The 13007-nt window shown below is 35.9% G+C and overlaps 1 protein-coding gene across 1 annotated transcript in view; it reads left to right on the top strand.

Annotated features, from left to right (window-relative positions):
• Nucleotides 1–13007, top strand: part of LOC145673541 (putative ATP-dependent RNA helicase DDX60) — a 97954-nt gene that overhangs the window by 68719 nt on the left and 16228 nt on the right. The window contains exon 7 of the mRNA XM_081743344.1: nucleotides 10582–10732. Coding sequence (XP_081599470.1) covers nucleotides 10582–10732 — 151 coding nt within the window. The remainder of the gene's footprint in view (nucleotides 1–10581; nucleotides 10733–13007) is intronic.

Raw genomic sequence — 13007 nt, 5'->3', positions numbered from 1 at the left:
AGTTGTAAAAAGATGAAGTCACTAAATCATCTTAGCAAAACTACTAAGGATAATTGTATTAAGATTTACTGTAGAAATTATAAAAAGGTAATAAAACAAGCCAAAAAGTCCTATTATAATAATGTAATTTCTAATGCAGAAAACAAGACCAAAATGGCCTGGAAAATAATTAAAGAAGAAACAAATCAAAAACCACAACATGTTCAAAATACTGAAATAAAACTCGCGAACGGCAAAAACTGTAAAGACCCTCATGTTATTGTTGAGCTTTTCAACTCTTACTTCAGCAATATAGTTAGTAACCTACTTAAATCGCAGACACCATCGAATGATATTAAGAATAACCCTAATCGAATTAATCAAATAAGTAGTTTTATATTTATAATTCCAACAAATCCTTCTGAAATAATATCAGTAGTAAGGAATTTTAAATACGGATCATCAAGGGGACCAGATGACATCCCGGAATTTATAATCAAAGGATGTATCCACGCAATTGCACAGCCTCTGTCTCACATAATTAATGATTCATTCTTACAAGGTATATTCCCAGACAGCCTGAAATGGGCCCTTATAAAACCATTACACAAAAAGGGTGACAAAAAGAAATGCGAAAATTACAGACCAATAGCCCTCTCCTCTAAATTTTCGAAAATTATAGAATCCATAATGAAAAATAGATTAATTACGCATTTGGAACGTAACAATGTTTTATCTCACTCGCAACATGGTTTTCTTAAAAATAGATCCACATCTACAGCTGTCCTTCATTTCTTGCAAGAAGTAATAGACTCAATAGAAAGTAAATCATACCCACTATCTATATTTTGCGACTTAAGTAAAGCTTTCGACTGTGTCAACCATTCGTTACTCTTAAGTAAATTAAATGCATATGGAATAAGAGGTGTTGCTAACCAATGGTTTCAAACTTACCTTACAAATAGACAACAATTTGTAGAGATAAATTTCATTAATGAAGACAACTTGTATATCGAAACTCACAAATCAACACCTTCTATGGTTAACATAGGAGTTCCTCAAGGATCAGTCTTAGGACCAATATTATTTCTTTTATATGTTAATGATCTACCACTTTATATCACTCATGGGAAGTTATTTCTGTATGCAGATGACACAAATATACTTGTAAAAGGTAGTAATTTAACTGAGCTGCAAAATAATGTAAATATAACAGCAAGAGAGCTCGAAACTTGGTTACCCCACAATAACTTAATTATTAACACCGAAAAAACCAAATGTTTATATTTTTTCCCAACTAATTCATCATCCATTAAACCTTCGTTTACAATTAATAATAATAATGTGGAATGTGCTTCAAATACGAAATTCTTAGGATTAAACCTAGACGACAAACTTAAATGGAAACATCATATAAACAATTTATGCCAAAATTTATCTTCTATTGTTTATATGGCTTATACACTTTCCTTTGTTCTTAACCTAGACACTTTAATTTCATTCTATTATGCGTCATTTTATTCCCGAGTACAGTACAGTATTGCCTTCCGGGGTGTCACTAATGATTTGTTCACAATATTTAGATTACAAAAGAAAATAATCCGTATCATTACACATTATCATTTTCGTAGTAGTTGTAGAAGTAAATTTCGTGAACTCAGATTGCTTACGATACTGAGTTTGTATATATACGAGGTATTAAAATTAGTCAGAAAAAATATAGATAACTACTTAACGCATGCCGACGTACATGAATATAGAACTAGAAACTGTGATAAATTTGTAATACCGTCACACAGAACAAGTATGTTTGAAAAAACTACATTTTATAGAGGTGCGGTGGTATATAATAAATTACCAAGAGAATTGAAATACGTAATAGATGATATAAAGTTTTTGAGAGAGATTAAAAATATGCTAATTTGTAAATCTTATTATTCTGTAGATGAGTATATAGGTGAATAATCCTTTATTATTTCTGAAGGCAATAAAACTTGGTATGTAAATATATTTTAACCATTAGATTAAATAATAAATCTTTATTTTTTTCCTTCTTTTATTGTAAAAAAATTTTAGTTTTTATATTCGTATGCTTATAGTTTGTTTGTATGTGTTTATTATTGTGAAATGAAATGTTCTATACCATATGTACAAATTTGTGTACTTTGTATGGTCAAATGAACGCAAATAAATCAAATCAAATCATGCCATTTCACTAAAACCATATCACTTTTTGCTGCAAAAGAGAACGAACCTCTCTTCTCCTTCTTCAGTGTCTTTGTCTCTTGCAACGGACATTTCTGTATACGATTCTCTCGTACTGTACCAGTGCCTCCATTTCCATGCGCTGAAAAAGTTTCAATAAGTGTCAATGTTGTGAAAAAGTCATCAAAATAAAAATTGTAAGGTCCAAGGCCTTCCAGTAACTTAGACTCCATATCCAAAACAACACTTGGACATAGACCAAGATCCTCTTGATACGCTAGCTTGCTATACTAAGCTCCCTGATAGGGTTCAAAAGCAATCAAATAACCTGTTCGGGTGGCAGCGACCACAGTTTATAGTCAAATCTTAGTGGATTTCTACAATTTCATGGAACTTGAGGCTGAAAAAAATAGCTTCACGTAAATTATCACACAGAGCACAACCTACTTACACATAAAAAACGTAATCAAACAGATTGGGCTAGGGAGATTTGATTAGGTTTGGTTTGCTTGTGTAAACTTCAACAATACAATACAATTTTTATAATTGTTGTTTAATTTTTTACTTACAACAATCAATATCATTGTTATGTAGTAGTTAGATAAATTCACCTTGAAAAACTTTCTGTAGACAAGAACTGTTCTCGAAGGCCTTCGCCTTTGAGGAAAACTCGACGCAAATCAAAGTTAGTATATAATAAGCAATGTATCACGTATCTACTTTGTATACGTGATACATACGTAGTGTCAGAAATCTACGATATAATATATTCAAACTTTGTTCTCAAATTTGGAAATTATACAAAGAAACAGATTATGTACGTACAGTGCCCAGTGTCCCCTACAGGGAACGCCTTCTTTCATTTGCAAAATTATAAATACTTTTATTCATTTGTGACCAAACGTTACATTTTATATGTGAACATGAATGTTTCAAGATAATAAATCAAGAGTTAAATAAAAGATAGTTACCTTTTTCCTTTTCTGGCAGCCATTTTCATTCAGTGAAGTGTGCAAACAGCCACTCAGCCCGCAGAATGCGTAATTCTCTACTTCATATCTCCGCCGCTAGATGGATCTGAAATCACAGTAGTGCCAGGTGATCTTCAGACTAAACTCTGTTCAGCGTAAGCTCTAAAACTGTGATAAACAAAGCAACGTGAAACTAAATCTTGCTGAAAACAAAGCCACGTGAAACTAAATCTTGCTGATTTGATGTTGGCCTACCGACGCTCGTACTCCTTCGCAAAATAGTTCATATGATTTGATTATTACTTTCACTATGAAGCTCCATATAAAACTACTTCATTATTATAAATGACAAAAATATAATACGGATAATATCTAATAATACTGCAATCGAGTGTGTTTAATGGAACAATAGAAATAAACACTAAGCATGCGCAGTAATTATAGCGCCAATTCAACTGTGGAGACGTGTTCTGTTTTTACGTCTGAAAGATGTCTCACACGAATACAGGTTCCGCGAGTGTTGTGCTGAACCACCAACAAGAGAAACCTTCCCTCACTAAGCAACAATTACAGTATTTACCAGCTAAATTTATTAAAAAAAAAAAAGTCTTTCAAGTATTTTTCTTTCTTTTCTGCTGCTGCCCTAAGTATCTGGACAGCACGAGACAGTATTGTCAAAATGCACGTGTATAATTTGCTCCTCCCCCTGGGGAGTAAGAGTGATACATCACTAGCCAGTCGTATTTGTGACGAGCGGAAGGATACAAATATTTTGTTTATCGAAGTTTAGAGCTTACGGTGAACAAGGAATAGATACTTTCCAAAACTCCAAACCTAACCGAAATACTTCCTTCAGGTGAAACAAAGGAGACATTTAAACTGCTGTCCCCTGTAGGGGACACCGGGCTTTCCCGGGCTAAATTATTCCTCTGCGAAAAATTCACAAGAGGATAGTTTGCTCTTGGGAGTAAGTTTTTTCTAACAATTTTCTCAGAAACGACTGAGGCGATCTTGTTCGTATTTCATAGATAAATTTTGTATTAATAACTTAAAATGTTACGTAAATCACTTCGATAAAAATATCCAGAAGAGTGGTTTATTTATTTATTTATTTATTTATTTTATTTTATTATTATTATTATTATTATTATTATTTTTTTTTTTTGTCAAAATTTCCTCAAATACGTCTCATGTAATTTATTAATATTTCATAAACAAATATTTATTAATAAACGTAATTTCAGATTTCTAAAAAGGTATTGAGCTTTTAGAGATCAAAATTGAGAATATATTTATGATGATATAAAAATAACATTACGAAAGTGCACACATACCATTTTGTTCCATAATTTAACAACACGCCTGTTATTGTCTCTGTAGCTAAGTGGACAGCATGTGATTCCCATCCTGGATTTAGAGTTACTTTTTTTTTTTTTTTTTTCAATGTATTAAACAAATGTAAATGATGTTCGCAGTTGCTATTAAAAGAGATTTATTCTATAAAACGAGAAAAACAACCAAGACAGAGAGAGTGAGCAGGGGTAAAAACGGAGACTGTTTATCCTAAGCTTTAAAATTTCATTTATTCCCATGTCTTTCTCTCTTTCCGTCTTTTCTCCTTTTGTTTCGCTTTCCATGATTTCTCTGTCTGTATGATGCATATTATTATTTTCCTTTTCTTTGCATTAACTCTTATCTCTTGGAACTTAATATGAATGGAATATCCACTTATGTGCCTTGTGTTTCTCTAAATGATGCTAAATTGCTAATTCTTTCGTGCTCCAAATGGAGAAATATCCTGCCATGTTATATCTTTGGGCATGTCTGTACTGTCATGTTGGTTATCCAACTATCAGGCATACAATGAAACAATTCTGGAGGAAAGAGCTATTATTTCTTATAACTCCACTTAAGTTGCTTCTTCGCTGTACGTACTGTAAAAATGTAATGATAATGTATATCAAAAATTTGAAAAGGTGTGCCTCAACCTCTTCCTAACGTGGTTCGTAAATTTTGGGAGTTGGACCTTGGACTAGTTGACATTTGTCTCACATATACATTCAGGAATTTAACATTAAAGCAATGATACACCTACCAAATTATTATTTATGGTTCAGTAAATTCCCAGGATTATATCTTCCTAGTTTGGTTCTGAAAATTTTAGGATTGATACCTAGAACTCGGGGAAATACTTATTTTTCAGATATATTCACCACGGACGTATTTTTTCATCACAGTATTCAATGTACAGTCCGGAGACAAATGCAACATGAGCATGTAAGTTTATTGTGAAACTACGCCTAACACCGCAGGGAATCAACATAACGTCTAGGTGGCACGAATCACGCCAGGAGAAACTTCGGACTCCTTTTCTGCACACTTATTTTGGAGCAAAAGACTTCGTCGTGTCACAATAAACTTACATGCTCATGTTGCAGGTTGTTTGCTGCGGACTGTACCATAAGCTATAATACAACTCAGACAAGCCATAACGTAACCCTTCCAAGTTTATTTGACACTTTTGTACCCAGCCAAAAGAACAAGATGGTACCATTGACCTGTGATGGTGTGATTTTCCAAACACAACAGAGGATCTTTCATACATTATGATGTAGTTTCCAAATTAACGAATTAATTGCAATATACCCCTTCCAAAATATAATTTTAGTAATTTGTCACTTGTCCAGTGGAATGAGATGGACCATCCAAGTTTACAAAAGTATGTACTCAGTGCTATCTTTCAGAAACCTAACATACAGTCTACCGTAAGATATAATAGAAGCGAGCGTTAGCGAAGTTTTTGCCATTCGACTCGATTGACAATTGTGTGTCTGTCCATCTGTCCGTTTGTTCCACTATAATTCTCGGAAAACTCAACTAATATTGTCGAAACTTTGTACGTGCCTTCCTTCAACATACAGAAATAATCCTTTTGTTTTGCATTGCAATCTAAGTATAAAGAGGTAAACCCCATCCTATGTTGCAACTTTGCACATGTTCATGCAGTACAATTTTCCAATATAAGCCACGTAACAATTATTTTATTATAACAAACCTTACTTTACAGTTTCTTCATGACATTGTGAATATTCGCACAGCTTCGGTTAAAAGCTGTCAAGAATGAATGAGAGACCCCCCCTCCTCCTCCTCCAATTTCAAAAGTATGTTCCACAATAATTTTCATTTAAAGTGTTCGATTTTGGCGTAATATGACATTTTTTTTGAAGCTTCCCAATTATCTTTTCCGTAGGGAGTTAAAATCAGTAAATACTAAACTAATAGGTAGATTCTAGCGCTGATTTATCTTTTCTAAAATTAATCCGTTTTTATGTTTTACTTTAATACAATATAATATAATGTACATTTTGTTTGACTCTCTTTCGTCATCCTCGCTGCTTAGGATTAAAATCAGTCAAGAATTAATTGTGAATTCTGTGCTCATGTATGATGAGTTACTAACCCACTCCCAATTTAAAACATATTTTCCAAGATAATTTCCGTTACAGCAGTGCGAGTTTTGTGTAATATGTTGTACATTTTCTTTAAGGCTTCCCAGTCATTCGTTCTGCATGGGACTGAAATCAGTAAGGAGTAAAGTAGTAGTATTACCGCCCCTGCCCCCTTTAAAAAAATTCAGAGTTTCGTGATAACTTGAGTAAAACTCATTATGTTTTTCGGTTTTGATACCACATTGTGTAATATTTTCTTTATTAATACATTTTCATAATCTCCAGTGCTTGGGATTAAAAACGGTCAAGAATGATTGTTAGCCTGTTAATGTGGTTTGGTTTGGATTTGTCCCCCTTTCTGTCCCCCTCCACCAGTTAAAAATAATGTGATCTTGAATTTAAAATCAATTAAGAACGAGAGGGTGAAGCTTTCCTCCCTCCCCCTTCCTCCAAACCGAGAGGGTTTTGTAAAATATATTCTATGACAGCTGTCATAATAAATATTATAAGATTTTGTCGCAATATAATGTACCTAGCTATGTGTTATTGAGGTTTTCACATAATTTTCACTCTTCCACTTGAAGTTACTCAAATATGAAAAGTTACTAAACTCCTTTTTCCCGAAAATTTAAATAAAAATTATATGGTCATTTTCATAAAAGGTATAATTTCGTCGAATATGGCCTCTTTTTTTGAGAATTTCCAATCTTCTCAATTATTTGCAGTTGAACTGAGCCAACAATGAAGAAAATCTTTCTGCCTTGTTTTATATAACATTTTTCTGATTATTTATTTCAAACATTCTCAGATTCTTTATAACATAGTGTGCGCTTTGTTGGAAATTAGAGACTTACGTCTCTAATTGGGGGTTGAAATTGGTGAAAGGATCGCTCGCGTGAAGAAGGAGCCCTACATCCACTTTTAATACGACGTGGAGTAGTGTCCGGCCAATAATTGGATTCACTGACTAGAGAAGTGTGGAGTCGGCTATGCGAAGAAGTTCTCGGCTGCTCTTTGCACCGTCCGGATATCTGGGAATTTCTTCTCTGCTATAAAGTGATCGAGATGCCAGAAGAGTGGTAGTCAGTAGGAGGTATGTCAGGAGAATACGATTGGTGAGGAGAGATTTCCTAGTGAACAACTCATGGAGAGTGAACCGTATTTTGAGCGGTATATGAACGTACATTTTCCTGCAAATAAGAACATGATGAATTCTTACCGACAAGTTTCCTGGGTGCAGCACTGTAACGATCCATAATGTTGTTTTTTCCTGAATGGAGAAAGACATAATGGCTCATCCCCCACCATAGAACACCGTACCAGCAACATTGCGACTGGAGGGATGGTTTCGGAATCCATCCTGGACTTTAATCGCGAACCAACCTACCGTGACAGTTTTTATGATTTTTTCTTTTTCTTTTCTTCAGAAATGACAGTCCACTGCAGGAAAACCTTTACTATAAAGCCTCCCAAAGATTGTAACATCCGTAATTGCATCTATTGGTTTGATAGTCAGAAAAAGACTGCTCCATCACGAAATCATACGAAACAATTAAAACGAATTCTGTGTAACTTCTTTATTTAGTACAACCCTTGTATTTTACTAGCTCTAGTGCAAGTTGCAGAAGCTTTTAACTCTTGATTATATTATCTTAAGTATTCTGCATTTCAGCAGGTCCTAGTACTAAATAGGTTTTACTTTTATTATTATTATTATTATTATTATTATTATTATTATTATTATTATTATTATTATTATTATTATTATTATTATTATTATTTGGTCTAGGAATTAATTCGTGCGGTTGGTACGCACACATTGAAGCTGTAGTACAAACACAAAATACATAAATATCTTAAGAAAAATATTGTCCATCGCTAGCCACCACTTTCGCCCATCTGTCAGGCAATGTACGGATTCCGTGGCGAAAGAAGTCCTCATCCTTGGAAGCGATCCAGTCAGAGACCCATGTTTCGATATCTTCTGAAGAAGTAAACCGCTGTCCAATCAAATCGTTGTTCATGCAATCGAACAAGTAGTAGTCCGAAGGAGCAACGTCTGGTGAATACGGCGGGTGGGGTAAAACTTCCCATCCGACATTTTCTAAATAGGTTTTGACCGGTTTTGCGACATGTGGGCGAGCGTTATCATGTTGAACAATAAGTTTATCATGTCTGTTCTCCCATTCTGGTCGTGTTCTGGCCAGAGCTTGCTTCAAACGCATTAATTGTCGTCGATAACGTTCTCCATTCATAGTTTCACCCGGTTGCAGCAGCTCATAGTACACCACACCTTTCATATCCCACCATATGCACAGCATAACCTTTGCACAGTGAATATCTCGTTTTGGTTGTGATGGACCTGGTTTCACCCAGGCCTTTTTTTCGTTTAGGGTTCTCGTAATGGATCCACTTCTCATCACCCGTAATAATTCGATGCAGAAACCCCTTTCTGCTCTGTCGTTGAAGCAGCAATTCGCAAATGGTTTTTCGTCTTTCAACGTCTCTGTCTTTCAATTCATGTGGAACCCAATGTGACATCTTTTGAATCATTCCCATGGCTTTCAAGCGTTTGGAGACTGTTGTTTGATCAACGCCTAATGCTGCTGCAAGTTGTTCCTGCGTTTGACACGAATCCTGCTCGAGCAATGCTGTCAATTCTTCGTCTTGAAATTTTTTTGGCTGTCCAGCTCGCTCTTGGTCTGCCAAGCCGAAATCACCACTTCTAAACCGTGCAAACCACTTCTGACACGTTCGCTCAGCTAGAGCATGGTCACCATACACTTCCACCAAAATACGATGACTTTCAGTCGCACTTTTCTGCATGTTAAAGTAATGCAGCAGGACACCCCGCAAAAACACTTTATCAGGCACAAATTGCGCCATGTTCACTTAACTACAAACTGGTGTTGTTGACGCTTTAATCCACTGCCCTATACTACGAACGATACGCGATGACAGGGGTTTGCAACACATGTGTGGATACACGGAACTGTGGGACGCTCCGTTCGTTGCGCTATCTCTTGTCCACCCGCACGAATTAATTCCTAGACCAAATATTATTATGTTTAGGCCTGGAAATTTAACTCCCAATATTTTCTTCTGTTCCTCAAATCATCAATCAGTCGTGTTCTTCTTCGTAATCCTCGCTTTTCTTCTATGGCGCTATGAAGAAGACAATTTCTTCGCAAGATGTTTCCAATCCAATTGGCCTTTCTACGAAGGATGGTGGCTAGAAGTGTCCTTTCTTCTATCCGTTTTAAAACATCTTCGTTTGTTGCTCTCTCTGTCCATTTTATCTTCTCCATCTTCCTCCAACACCACATTTCGAAGCTCTCCAAATATTTCCTCTCTAACTTCCGTAATGTCCAAGTTTCTGAACCATACAGTCCAATACACAATATATAGCACTTGATCAACTTCTTCCTAAGTCCAATATTGAGCCTGCTAGTTAAGAGTGATCTTTTCTTGCTGAATGCTTCTTTCTATTCTTGATCTGATCTCTTTGGTGCAATAAGCGTCTCACGTCAAAATACTTCCCAGATACTTGAAATTCTCGACCTCTTCAAGTTCTTTTTGTTCTACTCTGACCCGTAAGGGTCTGCACTAATACAAAACACTATTGTTCTTCTGACATTTCTCCTTGTGCTGCTGCACATTTACAATGAGATATGAAAGTCAAGTAGAATTTTAAAATTTTGTATTAGGTTCCCGCATATGAGTTCAGCGGTCTTATTGCTTGGAGAAAAGTTTATTTCATTCATTGTTAGAAAAAATATCGTTATATTCCACTACAAACAAACATATGTATTTTGCGGATAAACATTCTCATCTAAAAGGTAAATATCTAATACTCGCACTACATTTAGATGTATTTATTTTCTTAAGAATTTAGATAATTAGGTGTGAAATGCGAAATGAAGTACTAGATTTTCTGAACTTATCGTTGAATTACTTTTTACTTTTCTTTGTTGTAGGAAATAATGAAGTACAACGAACAAGTGAGGTTTGTGTTCAACAATTACTTCCGTTGTGTTGCTGAATACTGCGAGGAAACCATGGGAGAAGATAACGTTCTTCCTTTGTCTCAAGTGGCGTTTCCTTCCATCAGAAACTACACAACCACTGGTGAGTATGCATACTTTCACTTCTATTTGGCGAGGGAAAAAAAATGTTAATATCAAAGCGTCGTGATATCACGAACGCCTTTAAGTACTGTGTATTATGTTTGTGTACATCAAAAGGGCATTAAGATATCAAAAACGAGGGGAGGGGGGTGAAAATCATTAATCATTGCGGAATACAACTTTACTTTGTAAGTAGCTCCCAGAGCAATGTGTAATGAAATATGAGATTTATCCAGAAGAAAATCTAACGATCAACGAACATCTTGTGTTGTGTCATTTTGAGAGTGCGAACGTTGGAGTAAAGATGTGCTACGTATTTGTTGCGATTTTATGGTACTACGAAAATTAAGTTTGGAATATCAGCGTGTATGCATCAAATTTTGTTTCAGATTGGACAAAGCATGTACAGAAACTTCGGAAATGTTGCAGGAGATGTGCAGGAAATAATGTATGAGCCGAAATCAGTATTATGAGTGGTTTCAGTGTCTCAAAGCAGGAAGACGATCCTTCGAAGACGAGGCGAAACCCATAAACATCATGTGATGATAACGTTCACATTCACAAAGTGCACAATGTTGTATGAGAGAAATCGTCGTTTGACCGTCCGCGAATTAGCTGAGGAGGTGATTGTTCTGTTGTGTTGAAAAACTGAACAGGCGTTAAGTTGCTGCAAATTTCCTTCCACAGTTGCTAACAAATGAACGAAAAGAAAGACGTGTGAAAATCTATGAAAATCTTTTGAGTCATGCAAACAAAGACGATTAGCTTCTTCAAAACATCATAATAGGTGACGAGACTTCGGTCTATAGTCATGACGTTGGAACAATGGGTGGAAGAATCTTTATCGAGACCCAGAAGTTGCTCACGTTAAAGTGCTATTTACTATTTGATTTGATTTTTGTGATGTTGTTCATTATGAATACGTCATGTGATAGAGATGGAGCTTCATTTGATAGTCGCTAACGCTCTCGCCTATGGTGCGAACGATCCCGGGCTCGATTCTCGGTGGGAAGGCCCTGCGGAAAAAGTACGCTCTGTTACAGCTGAGTGAGGTTTGTCTGGGCTTTCCTCATTCAAACCAGGCAAATGCCGGGATGGAACCTGATATAATGGTCGAGAACCGCTTCTTTCTTTCTTCCTCATTTTTTTGTACAGTATAATGACCTAGGAACATCATTCCTCATGCGTGACAGGGTAACATGACAGGGTAGATGCCGAAAGCCCATAAATCTATTTCCTAAATCCTAATCCTAACCATGAAGATAGAGTTATTATTTGGAAGTGCTGAAGCGTTTGAGTAAGACTGAAGAAAAAGCAACCGGAAGCTTGAAAAAAATAGAACGCTGATACTGCACTATGACATTGCTGCTAGCCATTAGGGAGTTTTTGGTGAAAAACCATGCGACTGTTTACTCCAACCAGTCTGATTACTAGCCTGATTTTGCATCTTCAGATTTCTTTCTGTTCCCCAAGTTGAAATCCATTCTGAAAGGTTACTGTCTCCAGTCCATAGAACAGATTTTTTAAAAAAAAAAAAAGATATTTCAGGAGATAATCTGAACAACTTCCTTAAAGGTCAGTATCATTATATTTGTTAAGTTCGGTTTCTTTCTGAACAAACCTTGCACTTCAAAATCTCTCAACTTCAAAACGTTTAATTTTCAGTATATTTCTCTCTGCAAATATCTTCTGTATTTGAACTGAAATAGTAGAGAAATTGAAATAAAATTGTAATAAGCTAATAATAAAGACATGGCAAAATATGAACGAATAAGATATGTATTTGGTCTAGGAATTAATTCGTGTGGGTGGACAAGAGATGGCGCAACGAACGGAGCGTCCCACAGTTCCGTGTATCCACACATGTGTTGCAAACCCCTGTCATCGCGTATCGTTCGTAGTATAGGGCAGTGGATTAAAGCGTCAACAACACCAGTTTGTAGTTAAGTGAACATGGCGCAATTTGTGCCTGATAAAGTGTTTTTGCGGGGTGTCCTGCTGCATTACTTTAACATGCAGAAAAGTGCGACTGAAAGTCATCGTATTTTGGTGGAAGTGTATGGTGACCATGCTCTAGCTGAGCGAACGTGTCAGAAGTGGTTTGCACGGTTTAGAAGTGGTGATTTCGGCTTGGCAGACCAAGAGCGAGCTGGACAGCCAAAAAAATTTCAAGACGAAGAATTGACAGCATTGCTCGAGCAGGATTCGTGTCAAACGCAGGAACAACTTGCAGCAGCATTAGGCGTTGATCAAACAACAGTCTCCAAACGCTTGAA

Source organism: Thermobia domestica, chromosome 16 (genome assembly GCF_964235325.1).
Source record: "Thermobia domestica chromosome 16, izTheDome1.hap1.1, whole genome shotgun sequence".
Lineage (NCBI taxonomy): Eukaryota > Metazoa > Arthropoda > Insecta > Zygentoma > Lepismatidae > Thermobia > Thermobia domestica.
Note: the sequence above shows the minus strand (reverse complement) of the source record. Positions and strands in the feature narration are given on the sequence as shown.